Here is a 15,950-nt window from a genome sequence, read left to right as displayed (position 1 = left end):
AATTCGACAGTTTTTGTTTTAAGAATCCTATGTCCAACCTCTTGTATGGGGACGAACCACTGTGCGGCGCGTCAAGGTCACTACACGCCGCGCCGTGCCGCATAATATTTGTTTAAAAATCGCGCGTTAGACGAAAAAATAAATACACGAGATATCTTACTACACCCCCCCCCTCCCCCTTGTGTTATTTTCGTGATTTTTATCAAACCCCTCCCCCCACTTTCAAGCCTCACGTGATTAATGGACAACCCCTTTACTGAAGGCATACATTACTGAATGCCGCACAATGTGTCTAATCACCTCCAGGTCGAAAAAAAGCTCAAAAAACTCTATAGGTTCACTTTCAGCCGATAGAGTTGTTACTGATCGTAGTGGCGGTGCTGACCACTCAACTTCTGACTGACGTAGGTCTTGTTTGATCCATTTTCTTGGATGAGGTTGAGCAGCACGTTGTCGCCTCGATGAGTAACTGCGACTAGTGGAGGGAGCGACTGGATTGACATCCAAAGGTACCTCAATCGCAGGCTGCTCAACGTCTATGTTTTCTGTAACGTTGATTATGGATTCTTCATTGCCTTGCGTGTGTTGTATAATCATCTCAGCCGGGGCAAGAAGCTGATAGCGGTTAAAACTTGCAATATCATTGCAATCTTCGTCCCCTGAGTCACCGTCAGATATAGCACCTCCACAAGGCGGGTCCAAGTATATGTCAACGCCAGAAAAATCATCATCATCGGCCAAATTCTCCAAGATATCAGCAATTTCGTTAGTTGAGAGTACGAGTCGTGACCTGAGAAAAAGACATACACTCTGAATCATATTTGCCCAGAGGGTCAATTTCAACCCTAACGAATTTTTGTTTCAATATCAACAAAAATGAATAGTCCTGAATAGATTTTATTAGTTACTCATATGCTAAATATATTCATTTTACTAATTTATCAACAATACACGCAACAGTTCAAGCAAATAAATAAATACTTACATTTTTGTCACACAAAAGGTTCACTATTTTGGTCGAAAAAAACGTGTCGCAACTTGCATGCTAACTTTTCAACTGTGATTGTTTTAGTATGGTATAAGTACCCTGTTTACAACTTACGTAAGTCTTCAAATAACTCATAGATGGCGTTAAACTCCAATAATTATTGACAGTTTTTATTTAGGGCGCTTTAGTACCCAACGTGTACCCTTGGGTCGTTTTAGAGCGCTTGTAGACGTCCGTTTTTTTCACCGGATAACGGACCGTGAATAAACGGCTATCCTTGTATACATATTTTTTTTACCGGATGGATGGACTGCCGTCTATATGCGTTAGTTTTGAACTGGTAGTCAGAGATTACACACGTGTGAAATGTCGAATAATAAGAAAAAAAAGCTCGTATTGGCCTACTATTTGTACAAGAAGAAACAAAAAGAAATAGAAAAACGTAAAAGGTCATCGTGGGTGCATCCTATATTATTGGAAAGGGAAAAATATGGTGCATTTCAAACTCTTTTTACGCAGTTGGAAGAAGATGAAACTAAATTTTACAATTATTTTCGGATGAAGAAAGAAACCTTTCAACTATTATTAACAGCCATATATGATAAAATAAGACACGAGGATACTGACATGCGTAAATCTATTTCCCCGGCAGAGAGATTAGCCGTTACGATAAGGTATGTTAAAGAGATGTTCAATTTCAAATTATAGAAAAGGGGATTGATTACCTGTATTAATTAAAACAAAATTTAGTAGGTAGTTATTGTTTTATTATACTCAAAAATTAAATTAAGGAGTTTTAGAAAAATCGAAATCGTAATCAGGCGATGTGATTGAACTTAATTCAGTAATAATTGAAGATTGGGAATCATCTTGCTGCATGAGTTCTTGAGGCATCCTGGATGTGGATGGAATGAGTTGTGTTGGCTGATATTCATAGGGCATCCTGGATGTCGATGGAATGGGTTGTGTTGGTTGATATTCATGTATCCTGTAGTCGGGTGTAGCCGTAGTGTAGCCTCGATTAATATTGTAATTGTAATTTTGCTGCTGCATGGACGCTTGATTTCTCCGAGTTAAATTTCTCATAACTTTAATGACTTCATATTGGAATTCAACATAATCGTCATCACTATACTTGTCTACAATCGGAGCAATACCTTTGAAAAAACACATACTCTTACTCTTGTCTTCATCTTCAACTGATTTAATTAAAGTAAGCATTTGTCGATCAACTTCGCTACAGTCTGTCTTTCTCTTCTTGCTTGTTTTTGTTAAATCGGTAGTATTGGCTGGTGCGGTAGGGTCATTATTGGTTTGTGAGTCAGTTTCTTTGTTGTGAGATTGTGTGATGTTTTTTTCTGATGTAATACTTGCTTCCGTTGTTCGGCGAGTCACAATTTTACACAAAAAGAGCATTTGATCGTAGAATTTATATTTTCGTAGACTTTTTGCACCAGAGCCGGATTTACATTCCTTAACTTTTTTGTGATATTTCATCCAGTTATCTCTTGCATTGTTCCATTTTTTTATTATATCTTTGCCTAAAAAAGAAAAAATTGTTACAGATATTTAGCTGCAGGGAACACATTTAGTGATCTACATTACAGTTTCAGAATGGGTATAAAAACTATCAGCTGTATTGTACAAGAAGTATTTGAAGCATTGTGGGAAACCCTTTCTCCAATTTATATGAAACTACCATCGGAAGACGAATGGTTAACAATAGCAAAAAATTTCGAGACCAATGCAAATTTTCCTCATTGCTTGGGAGCCATTGACGGCAAAACATATTAGAATCATCAAGCCAGAAGAAAGTGGATCAATGTTTTTCAACTACAAGCACTATTTCTCAATAGTATTAATGGCCGTGGTAGACACAAACTATAATTTTGTTTTTATTGATGTTGGAGCCTACGGCAAAGAATGCGATTCAGCAGTATTTAAAGAAACAGAATTTTGGAAAAGAATAGTAGGCGATAAATTAAATATTCCTCGACCTAAGCAGTTGCCAGGTGCAGGCAGTGAGTTACCTTATGTATTTGTTGCTGATGAAGCTTTCGCTTTACATCAACACGTACTTCGTCCTTACGGTGGGCATCAACTTGACTCAATAAAAAAAAAATTCAATTATCGTCTCACAAGAGCGCGACGCTACGTCGAATGCGCATTTGGTATTTTATCCAATAAATGGAGGATTTTGCATAGACCATTAAATGTTTCAACAGATACTGCTGTTAACATTGTAAAAACATGCTGCTTATTACAAAACATAATTCATAAAGTAGAGGGTATTGCTAATAATGCTACTGACACTGCTAGTTCACACATGGTGTCTACTCTATGCCATTTGCCTCGTTCCCATTCAACACGAGGTAATGTAACAGCAAATATGATTCGTAACAAATATGCAGAGTATTTCATGTCACCAGTAGGGCGTGTACCATGGCAAAATCAACATGCATAAAAATAATGAAAATAAAATGTTACTTACCAAAATCATTTTTTTCTTTCTCGGACATCGTTTCAAAACCTTCATTTAACGCAAGACAAATTTCTCTCCAAGCGGCAAAAGACGACTGTCTATTTTTATAGCACTCTTGGGTTTTGTCCCACAGTACAGGCCTATTTTCAACCAAACTTATTAACAATTCCATGTCAATATTACCCAATTTTAAAAGAACGCAGGAAGACGGCACTCAATTAACAGAAAACAGGCAATACGTCCGGCAGCGTCAACACGCACCAATACACTGGCGTGGATGACCGCCATTTCTTACACCGGACCGGTGTCCGTCGCGCCGCACGATGGGCTGAAATCAAGCTTCCATAGACTTAGGGACTCACGAAAATTGATGAGCAATTTATCAGAAAATAATAACGGATTTGCAATCTACCACTAAATACAAGACATTTTTCCTCTTTTCGATTTTTGTTTATACCTAATATTTTTAAAGTTATAACGATTTGAATTTATTTTTGTATGAAGAAATTGTATTTTATGTGAATAACTTTTGATTCTCAAAAGTTCTCAAGAAACGGCTTTTGGTATTCGACTGTGCTATTTTTTAGGCAAATTTTCCAATATATCACTTGCTTCGATTTTCTTCGATTTTGGAGTAAATTGATTTTCATTCTCTTTTCCGCACTACCCTTGAGGTAGAGAACTAAGCGCGTTTTTTTTTATCAGTGGTGTCCCCAGGAGGCCTAGTCCACTCAAACGCACACTCTCACACACGCACTCACACACGCACTCACACACGCACTCACACACGCACTCACAAAACTATCACTTACACATTTTTATCAGATTCGTTGTCATGTGTGGAACATGACAACGAATCTGATAAAAATGTTATTTATATTATATAATTTACAAATTCTATATTTTCCCGCTCATCATCCTCAAATGTTGGAAGCAACAGAAGCATGGTTTTCGCTTCTTCTGAAAAGGGTTTGTGTTTCCGTATCATTTTATGACGTTTTGATGAAATATAAGGATCTGAACTAATAATTAAATTATTCAAAATATCCTCATTATTAGCTCTTCTGCAGAATTTTCTTGAATGGTGTTGGCGATATCGCCTAAAGTCTTTATTTCTGGATTCAGCCGCTTCTTCCGATAACTTTCCAATCGGAATTAATCCAAAGTTTTCAATGATAGCTGCTCCATGAACCAGAACTTTATGCACACTAGACGGCATGTGAAACCAGTCATATAAATCTACGTATAATGTTAAGGTGGCTTCCGCATATTCCTTAAATTTCACTGTGTCAATTTTATGGCCTGAAGATATTGTTTCTAAAATGATTGAAAACCGTTTTATTAAGTTTTCATCGACACCAGTAATTACAGCAGCAATCTCTGTATTTGAGAAAAATCTTCGAGCGGTATTCCCGTCATTAGTAGTTCCATGCCCTTGCTTTACAACATCGATTAAAAGCCCTGTTTGATGTTTAAATGCGTCCTGAATTTTTTTTTTCTATTTTCCATCAAAACTTTGTTTTCACCTTTTGCAACCCATGTTTTAAAATCTAGTCTATAGGCTATGTGAAGAATGCATTCCATAAAACGTATCCATATATGTAGGGATGATAAACCATATTTGTACAAGTCGGTATCAATGTTTTTAGTCAATAACAAAGACAAGTTATTCATTTCTGTAGGAACAGCTTTACATATGTCACATCGTTGAGCTGAAGTTTCACAGAGGATTGATGATGCTTTACCATCTATCATGGTAAGCAATAGTGAATGTGAGACTGTTATTTCGCCAATTTCTGTTTCCTTCAATTCACTTATCTCCGTTTCAATTTCGGTTTTCTCTCTTAAAATCGTTGCTTTGTTCTCTTTTTCAAACTTGAAAAATATTGGTCGACACCAATACGCTGAATTTGGGGAGTCGTTTTCCCAGATAATTTGTTCCTCGGAAACAATTTTTATTGGTACTAAACTACCCATAAAAATACTTGAATTATCTGTCCAAGCACTGTCCTCTTTGTCATTTTTTGCTTGTAGTTTGCTTGATTCGAAGCACCATCCATTCCCCATTTGCTTATCATTGTCAACTTCTTACAGTTTGTGCTATCAATATTGGTTGCTTTGAATATCCTTTTGGCGGTTACATCTAATAGAGGCTGCAATTTTATTCTAGCAGTTGTATCTGTTAAGGTGATATCATCTTTAGGCGGGTAACAGTCTTGTTTTGCATTTTGCACCTTGTAGTAGGAAGGGAACATGTCGACATTTTTCTCTTTGATACTTATTCTTAAAGTATTATATTGCCACTTTGTTAATTTAAGGGACAAAACAAGTCCCAAAGCTTCATCTGGAGTAAATTTAGGTTTTTCATTTTTTTCTAAAAGTCTATCTTTTACTTTATGTACATCCTGTGGATTTTTAAGTAGGTGTTCGAGGATTTCAGCTATTCCTTGATTACCATCCTCTCGTAATTTTATAATACATGCATGAGATATTTCCTTTGTAGTCATAGTTGTATGAATATGTTCCGTACGTCTCTTTTTTTGCTTAGGTCCTAATTCACAAAATGGTTTTCTTGGACTTACATTCGTTGACGTGGCAGTAGACACTTTTGCTGGAGATTCATGTACACGTGATGTACTAGGAACAGAGTCTTGGTATCTTTCAAATGCACTTGCAATTAAATCAGGCCAAATTATTTCCGACGATAACCATTCGTTATTATTTTTACGAAACAATACCTCTTTGCTATGAGCACTTTGCCATCTCCTTTGCAGATTATAGCAATATTTTGCACAAAACGCTTTTAAAGCTTTATCGTTTTCATCACTTAACACATTGGGAACTAATCTAGATTTAATAGCACTATATAAAACATTATTATTTTTAAAACTTCCACTTTCCTTTAATAGCACAACAATATCAATATTTGACACCAAATCGAACATTTTTACGTAATAAATAGTAATAGTATTTCAAAAATATGAGGTAGGATAGTGCGTTTATTACGATGTGTAACAACGTACTGAGGGTAATTGTTTTTCAAATGTAACCGTGTCATTGTTTATCGCTGCGCTCATTGGACGACGCGCTAAGAGGGTACCTACACCGCGTTATTGTTTAAAACAAATGACGTCATAAGGGTGGTGTAGAATGCTTACCAATAATTTATTTTTTTGCTATAAGTACATATTTCTGTTATACAACAATAAGACGTGTCAGATTAAACCAAAAACCGATAAATATTTCATACAAAGTTTAGGAGTCCATAACTCGAAAAGTATTAGGTATAAAAAAAAATTACAAAGAACAAAAAATATTTGTATTAGTACACAAAACTCAAAAATGCTCATTTGAATCCTTAAGTCCCAACTTGCTGATTTCAGCCCACCGTGCGCCGAGGGGAAGGGGTGGTGCATCCGGCGTAAATTGTTCGCCGGACCGATGTCCGGTGCATGTACACACATTCATTATAATTCATACACCACCGCGAATCCGGCAAAAAACACGGTCCGTTATCCGGTGAAAAAACGGACGTCTACAAGCGCTCTTAGTGCTCTTGGGCATATATGGGTTAAACGGCGCTGACTCCTACATGTGTGGCCAGGGTTGCCAGACGAGTGCGAGTGAATTATCGTATCAATATTCGAAAATTATCGTACCATATGAAAAATTATCGTACAACGGAACGGAATTTTAGGAAGTTGTGAAATTAGACAGAAATTTAAAAAACTTATTTATTTTATAAAAGAGTGGGATCATCGGAATCACTATTTACTTCTACCTCTGCAGCAGCGCCAGCCGTTTTTGAATAAAGGACTGCTGAAGTCATTCGAGATATCATTTTTTCAGTTGGTTTAAAACCATAACAGCATTCTTTTGATTGGTTTTTACGCATTGCGCTGAAAGTAAAGCCCCTTTGACAGTTTTTGTTGCAAGTTTGTTTCTTATTCTGGTTTTCGTCAAATTATTTTTGCTGAATAGTCTTTCGGTGTCTGCATTTGAATGTGGAAGTGTCAAAACGGCCAGAGCAAATTGAGGTAAAACTGTGTATGTCTTCTCTCCATCAATAGCTATTTGGGAAATTTTATGCCAAAATACGTCAACTTCTTTTTCCTGGGCTACATCTGGACTAACTTGATCTAACGATAGACGTCGCCACTCGTCGTCTAGTTGCTGCAATTCATTATGGTAACTTGGTTTCGCTCTGGGACATAGTTCACTCAAAAATAAGAGTGACGGAGTTCTATCTCGTTGTCTTGCCGACAAAGCTTTTTCTGGTTGTAGAACCGGCAGCGCCATCAGTAATTTGTCGTCAAATGGGAAACGATCTTTAATTCCTTTGCATAAATGAATCAGATAGTCTCGGCATTTTGATCTGAAGCTTGTAATAAGGTCAGGTCTTGCCATCACATCAGGATTATTAAGACCTTCCATGACAGCGACTCCCAAATATATGCACTCTAGCCGTATGAATCTGCTAGTATCGTCAGGTTGAATTTCTGTGAGATTTGTCCTTGCAACATAGTCCTGATACATGTACGTGCAAAGAAGTTCACGGTATGCAGTTGCCATTTTGTCATGCAGTGTCGTGACTACAACTGTTGTTGACTGAAAAAATGCATTCATATAAGTGACTTTCGGAAGCACCCAAGCTAAGAAGCTGTAGTACAATTTCATAAATGGGTCTTGAAGGGCATTGAAAATTTGTTCAGCTGCAAGCGTACGCTCTGCAAGCCAGACATCAGTAAAGTAAAGCCGAAGAGCTTGCCACTGTTCCAAAATTCGTTCTATCGCAGGTAGAAAGGAGAGCCAGCGTGTGATAGCCAAGCCAAGCATCTGGTGATCCTTTACGGATGTAAACTCTTGAAATTGCTGCAACTGAGCCTTTCTCTTGGCACTTTGCCTGAAATAAGAAAAAATGTTTCGGGCCAAATCTTCACATAATCGTGGCAGGGTCTTGCATGCATCACTGGACGCCCGGTGCAAAGAATGACATACACATTTCATTAAGATAACACCTGGACATTCTTGTCGCAGACGACTTATAATGGAGTTGTAGTCACCAACGTTGTTGCTTGCAGAATCACAACCAAAGCCCAATAAGTTTTCCAAAGGTATATCATTTGCTTTTAAAGAGCTTATCATCAGCTCGTAAAGCCGCGCACCAGTGGCACCTTCCTCGGCAGCAGCCACATCTCCTTTTGGGAACACATCATGCAAGTCATACAACCTACTTACAATACGGCCCGCTGTCGAGTCGTAAAATCGGACCATAATGCATGATGTCTTGCAAGACATGTCAGTAGACTCATCTGTCAGAATAGAGAATTTTACCTTCTTCAATTTCTCACATATTTCTTCTTCGTGTGCAGCACCTATCACGTTAGTCACAATTTGTGTGCATTTAGTTCTTTTCATTTGCATTCCTTGGCATATTGTAGAATCAGGAAAACAGGATTTTAACGTTGGAACAAGATGATCCATTACTTTAAATGCTAAGTTGTGCGTAGCAAAAAAGGCACTCATCTTCAGCTCCGCTTCAGTAATTTGTTTTTTCAGTAGTGACACTCCAGATCCAGATGAACCCTTTTCAACAAATTTGGCCATCATGCTTGAGGTAGTAGCGTCTCGACTCTTCATAACTTTTTGGTGCCGCTTGGATGCATAATGCAGTTTAATCGTTGTACTATTTGCTGATAAGGTTAAATCGCAACAAGAACATTTAGCTTTTCCTTTATCGTTAGGATGAGGTTTTAACCACAGTGATACGTCAGGTCCAAAATCCTTAGTGTTTTTCTCCCAATCTGTTCTATATTTTTGAAGACGATGCTTTGAATTATCTATCTTCTTTTTTTTTGGAGTTTGATATCCCAAAACCTCACTGTTGTCATCGGTATCACTTCACATAGTAAAATCTTATTTATTTACCTGAAATCCCAAATAATACTAAATAAATACTTAACTATATAACCAGGAAAAAAAACATTGCTAACTAAAATTGGACGATGTGCACATTGTTACAAAACCATCTCGACAAGCAACTAAAAAATTAAAAACAAGTTAGTCACTTACCAACCAAAGTTGAAAATACAATAATCCAAGTAATAATTTTGAACCTTTTAACAATTTTAAACTTAGTTTACACTTTCACTCGGCTAGCGAACTTAGCTTTGAATTTATGAAATAAGAATAAATGAATGAACTATCATGGTCATTCGTTCGTTCGTTGGTTTGATAGATTTGAGAGGAAATCCCCGACCATAGACATTATTTTGTATTTTTAGAGTATTTTAAGACATTGGAGACTAGTCTTTTTACTCCACTTCGGAGGAAGGTTGGAAGGAAATTATCGTACTTTGGCGTACGATAATACATATTGTATCGTACATCGTACCGGTGTCGAAATTATCGTACATGTACGATAATTATCGTACGTCTGGCATCGCTGTGTGTGGCAATGGTGTTTTAATTCCAGCCTTTGCCGCTCTATGGTGTTTGTGTGCACTTTGCACCGGACATTATTAGTGCCTGGTACTGGGATACCAAGGCTAGGATCCATAGGAATATTTATTGTCCCCGCCGTAAATTGACGGCTATGATTAACACTTGAATGTCCACGCATACCCAACCTCAAATTAACGCCCATGTATGCCCGGTGCTGATCCGACATTATATAACTGTCCTGTCTGATATTTGCAATGATTGGGTCTAAAGTTCCCCAATTTTTATTGGGGATCAGTGCTACGTGTATCCTTTTTGTGAGTCGGCTAATGCAGCCAAAGGACCACGTTTTACGTTGCAATAGCCGACCCCTGTGATATTTATTTGTTTAGAGTGGGTTTCGTCAACCTCCACACTATCGTTATCACCGCCGATCATTTCGCGGTCATAGGCTTCGGCTACCTCGCACACTTCCCGCAAGTAATCATACACTTGGATTGCCCTATCTTTTCGAAAAAAATGTAATAATAATCTTAGGCTATTCAAAATTGTTATATTGCTTCGTTCAAAGAAAGTCCCCTTTAAGGGAGACCTAATAATATTGCAGCCTGTTCTCCTGCACCGCCACCTGAATCCCAACTTATAATTGTTATTGCGTTCGGCATTCATGGGACGCCTGCATGACGGGCAGCTGGGTGGCTGAGATGGGATAAGCAGCCAATATCTAGCCGCTTCAATTGCCCTGTCCTCGGTGGAAATCGAAGAGGCATAATTCCACAAATTCAAATTTCTGGCTAAAATAATACTTAACGGAGTCATTTTCCAAAAATAACTTCTAAAACTAATAAATTACTATAAACTACTACTAAACCTAAAAGAAATAATATAAAAAACTCATAAACTAGAAATAATGGTTCTCTGAGGTTAATTGGTTTGTATGGACATGATAAATCGTATGCTGCAAAGAAATCGAGGGATTTCCGTATTTATTTTTTTATTCGAATCTTTTCTGTCCAGCGTCCCCAACGATACGCAAACGAAGATTGAAATGATTCGATTGCGACCTCAGATTTTTTTTAGGTGTTTTATTTTCCTGTTTATTTGCTAGTTTTTTGGTATCAACGCATGCTTGACGATCCTAGCACAGGATCCTAACAGTTTCTTTCCCGAAAAGTTTTTCATCCGAGCTACCTTTTTCGAGTTATAGCCCATTTTATGAAAACATAAATCAAAATCGAAGGCCCATATCTCGAAAACGGATAGCCCATTTTATGAAAACATAAATAAAAATCGAAGGCCCATATCTCGAAAACGGTGCATCGTAGACCCATGGTATGGGTTTAGAAAAAATAAAAACATAAATATGGCCATATACAGATTTCTAGAAAAAGTAATCACAGGTATAGATAATTCTACACCCACGAGCGCCTTGTTTATGGATCTAACTAAAGCATTTGATTACGTAGATTTAAAAATATTAGAATTTAAATTGGAAAACCTTGGAATAAGGGGTAAAATGTCTTAAACTTAATAAAATCTTACTTAAATAACAGGAAACAAATTACTAAAATAAAAAAGAGCTGCCCTACTACTAAAATCGAGGTAACATACTTATCTTCGCCAAAACTTATAAAATATGGAGTACCACTAGGCAGTGTACTCGGGCCTTTATTATTCCTAATATATATTAATGACATGCCCCATGTTACCCCACATCCAATGACTTTGTTTGCCGATGATAGCACTGTTTTGTTCAACAAGCAAAGTCAAGTAGGTTTAAAAATTGAAATTGAACAGAGTTTAACCAATATAATTAACTGGCTAAGAGATAATAATCTTCAAATTAATTTAGAAAAAACTAACATTATTTCTTTTAAACAGAGAATAAAGTACCCGGACCTTGACGTACGTTACGAAAATAAAAGAATTAAAGAAATTGTGCAATCAAAATTTTTGGGCCTATGGCTGGATGAAGGAATGACATGGCGTAAACATACTGAACAAATTATAAAAAGAATTAACCAATATCACTATGCATTACATAATCTAAGCAAAATTGCAAACCGCGAAACAGTTCTAACTGCTTACCATGCATATGTGTCTTCGTCGTTACGCTATGGCATATTTTTTTGGGGAAACTCTTCAGATCGAGAGCTAGTTTTTAAAGCCCAAAAAAAATGTTTGCAAGTAGTGTGCAAGCTGCAGGTTACTGATAGTTGTCGGCCGTACTTCATAAACCTTAAATTATTAAGGGTTTGTTTCACAATCAATATGTAAAGCTTTGAGTAGTTACTTAACGAGTTAACTACTTCGAGGTTAAATCCTTTCGTTAACTTTTTTTGCGTTTCACAATCATCCAATCGGTAAATTAAAGTAAAGAGTAACTAATTAATACTTACTCAAGTGTGTGCTGGCAACCTTAGAGTTTAACGTTTCGTTTCAAGGCGCGCATAATTTAAGTGATTTTTTTAAAGTGTAATAAACACAGAATAATCATTAGAAATATTTTTAGTTTAATTATCAAGTATATTAAGGTGTATTGATGTAAAAAAATAGTACATTGTAATGTAATGTGACTCATTTCACATTTTTGACGATGTTTTTAAAATCAATGTTTCTGTAAGAACGGAACGCAACGAATTGTCAGTGTCAGTTTTAATGGTCAAGGCTAGCTGGCGTTTCATGGTGATTTTGTTTGGAATCGTACCGAAAATTTGTTAAAATGGCTTTAAAACGGGAAAGAGGTAGTAATTTTACGCGCGTAGAAAGTGACACGTTAATTCAACTTGTACTTAAATATAAAAACGTGCTGGAAAACAAAAAAAGCGATGCCGCTACATGGGCGGAAAAAGAACAATGTTGGCAGAAAATAGAAACAAGTTTTAACAGTATAAGTAGTGTTCGATTTCGTAGTGCAAAAGCACTAAAAATCAAATACGACGGAATAAAGAGGGATACGAGAAAGAAATCCGCGGCGATCCGGGCAGAAACGTATCGTACGGGAGGCGGTCCAAGTACCGCTCCAATGTTGACACCGAGCGAAGAAAAAGTAAAGGAGATGATTTTACTTTCAGTGGTTGGAATGGACAGTGTATTTGACTCTGACAAAATAACAGAAACAGGTAAAAATACTTTTTACCCATATCAAACACAAGTAAACTCATACCTATATATAACCAGGGGGGTGATTTTCTAACCCCAACATCTATCTCGATTGCTTTCAATTTGACTGGCATTGCTTGTTGTCTACAGCATGCTTACAAAATTGCTTTAGCAAATGAGCAGTGGTAGTCAAATTGAAAGTGATTGTGATAGATAGTAGGGTTAGAAAATACCCTCTCAGGCTACATTCAACATAGCTTGACTGTTTACCTAACCTACTGATCTTAAAATTGGAAATTACTATTTTTATTTACAGAATCTCCTCAACTGATGACCAACCCAAATATAATTGATGAAAATTCTAGAAATTTCACTGATGAACTAGCAGTTTCACCAATCTGAACCTGTAGTTGTTGAAACTATTGAAATGCCTGATGAAACGCTTCTGATACATGAAGAACCAATATCAAATGCTTCATGTGAGTGTTTTCTATTTCTATTACCTACCATTATTATTCCTTGTTTCATTATTACATAAATTTAAAAATATTTTTTTGGATTCAGGTGAGAATGAGCAAAAAATAAGAAAGTTGAGCAAAAACAACTCTGATGATGCCGATGTTGAATCTGCCACAAAATGGTCACAATGGAAACCATCATCTTTACGTGCAAAGAAACATCCTGCTTTGTGTGAGTTTTTTGTATTTTTTTTTATATATTGTAGCCAAATATAGGTTGTTTCTATATGTGAGTGGTCGACAGCATGCTCTAAATATATTTATTTACTACTTGTTCCAGGTAAACAGAAACCCAAGAGACCTTTTGAAAGGGTGGCAGAAAGCAAACTGGAAATTGCAGGCATCCAAAAACAAATTCTTGAAGAAGAATTAGAGAATAAACGGAAACAGTGGTTATTTGAAGAAGAAGAACGACAGCACAAACAAACAATGTGGGCCTTAGAGAGGCAATTGTTACAAAATAAAATAGATAAAATTGTGTAAACATTTTATTTCCAATAAATTTTTGTACATAGCTATTCATCGTATTAGTGAAGCAAAATAGTCATTTATTAAGTTGCTGCGTACACTACTATCCTCTGTATTCTGTGTGCTGCTGTGATATTCCTCCCCGTTGTCAGACTCTTCTGGCCAGTTTTCTTCAAATTGTTGATCTCCCATATCAATAGCAATGTTGTGTAATACTGCACATGCCACAATCACAGCCTGAACTCGTGATACATGCAATATTATTTTTTTGGTTAGAACAGGGAACCGATTTTTCCAAACACCAAATGTTCTTTCTACCACATTCCTGGTTCTTATCTGGGATTCATTGTACAGTTGCTCTGCAGGTGTTCTTGGATTTGAGAGGGGCGTTAGAAGATATGAATTGTTTTCGTATCCATTATCACCGAGAACTACACAAGGACCAAATTCTCTGTTCATCAATTGTTGCTTTATAAATGAATTATTGAATATAGTTTGATCATGGGTTGCTCCGGGCCATCTAGCCACAATGTCAATTATTTTCAATTTTGCAGTTACCAGAGCTTGAACATTAAAAGAAAAAAATGACTGTCTGTTTCTAAAATTTTCTGCATTTTCTCCACCTAAAAATAAAAATATATATATTAAATTACATTAATTTGAATCTGTACTTATTTAATATGAACTTTTGGAGTCTGATAGGTATGACCAATACAGAACAGATTTTAATTTGGTAGGTAGGTACACAGTAATTTGAACTATTACGAAATACAAAAATTGATTCTTACCTGGAGATTTGATAGGTATGTGTGTACAATCAATAGCGGCTATTACTTTGGGAAATCTTGCGATATCATAAAACTCTTCCTGCAGGTGATTCGTATTTGTAGGAAATTTTATAAATTGTAATCGTAATTGCGCAATCGCATGTGAAACTAACTTAACAATGCGACTAGCAGAAGCCTTGCTTACACCAGTGAAGTCACCTACTACGGTAAGGAAACTTCCTGTTGCATAATATCTCAATGTTAATAAAAGACGATCCATAGGCGTAACTGCATAATTCCTGGAACAAGGACACAATACATTAGACGAGGTAGGTGCATAACACAGGCAAAGCACTGAAGTTACATAGATACCTAGATGTATGATAGATAAAAACTTACCTCGACGTAGGAGCAGTTATTGTGTCCTGTATTAGAGAAAAAACATAAGTCACAGCTACTTTAGAGAGTCGAAATCTCATCTTGAAGTCAGTATCGTCATATTTTTCCATATTATTCGAACGATTTCGAAATATTGGTTCCCTACGCGGTCCCGTCACTCGATCAAAAAATTCATCGAATTCCTCTTCAATAATATCAAAAATATCCATTTTAAAACGAAAACAAATTGATAGGCACTTTAATTAAATGCGGATTTCGAACCGCATTTATTTGAGGTTATAACATTTGTCAAATTTACTTATCCAGTAAACGGCTACTTGGCAGTCCATCCGATGATTAATTTACTGATCAGATAAAGTGGTGATTAACCTTACTGTTGGATTGTGAAACGCAATTAAGTAGTTTACTGAGCAGTTATGTTCGAAGTAGCTTACTTAGAACTTTACTTCGCGATTGTGAAACAGGCCCTAACTCTTCCATCTATATACATACATGAAGTAGCTGTGTTTGTAAGGAGAAATTTTAACCTATTTGAAACCATTAATTCCAAACGCCACAAATACACACTTCGCATAAAACCACATAAAACAGCTCTATTCTCAAAGAGTATATTAGGTATGGCTCCAAGAATTTTTAATAATCTACCTTTTCTCATCAAAAAGACTGAAAATTTTAACAACTTTAAGAAACTACTCTTAGAATTTTTAATTGAGAAGGCTTACTACTCGGTCAATGAATATTTAAACGACAAATTTTGAAAAAATATCATCCTTTTAAAATGTATA

The 15,950-nt window shown here is 36.4% G+C and overlaps 2 protein-coding genes across 2 annotated transcripts; one reads left to right on the top strand and one right to left on the bottom strand.

Moving 5' to 3' along the window:
* The first annotated feature begins 12,451 nt into the window (after positions 1–12,451).
* Positions 12,452–14,047, top strand: LOC113494304. The gene is made up of 3 exons (XM_026872587.1): positions 12,452–13,492; positions 13,578–13,703; positions 13,812–14,047. Exons 1-3 carry the CDS (start codon positions 13,441–13,443, stop codon positions 14,012–14,014), a joined length of 381 nt encoding a protein of 126 aa, XP_026728388.1. The 5' UTR covers positions 12,452–13,440; the 3' UTR covers positions 14,015–14,047.
* On the bottom strand, positions 14,007–15,950 carry LOC113494302 (putative nuclease HARBI1). Its single transcript, XM_026872585.1, has 3 exons — positions 15,166–15,950; positions 14,788–15,065; positions 14,007–14,622 (listed from the first exon to the last, which is right to left on the bottom strand). The coding sequence occupies exons 1-3, from the start codon at positions 15,372–15,374 to the stop codon at positions 14,051–14,053; spliced, it is 1,059 nt and encodes a 352-aa protein (XP_026728386.1). The 5' UTR covers positions 15,375–15,950; the 3' UTR covers positions 14,007–14,050.

This window comes from Trichoplusia ni, chromosome 5 (genome assembly GCF_003590095.1).
Source record: "Trichoplusia ni isolate ovarian cell line Hi5 chromosome 5, tn1, whole genome shotgun sequence".
Lineage (NCBI taxonomy): Eukaryota > Metazoa > Arthropoda > Insecta > Lepidoptera > Noctuidae > Trichoplusia > Trichoplusia ni.
Note: the sequence above shows the minus strand (reverse complement) of the source record. Positions and strands in the feature narration are given on the sequence as shown.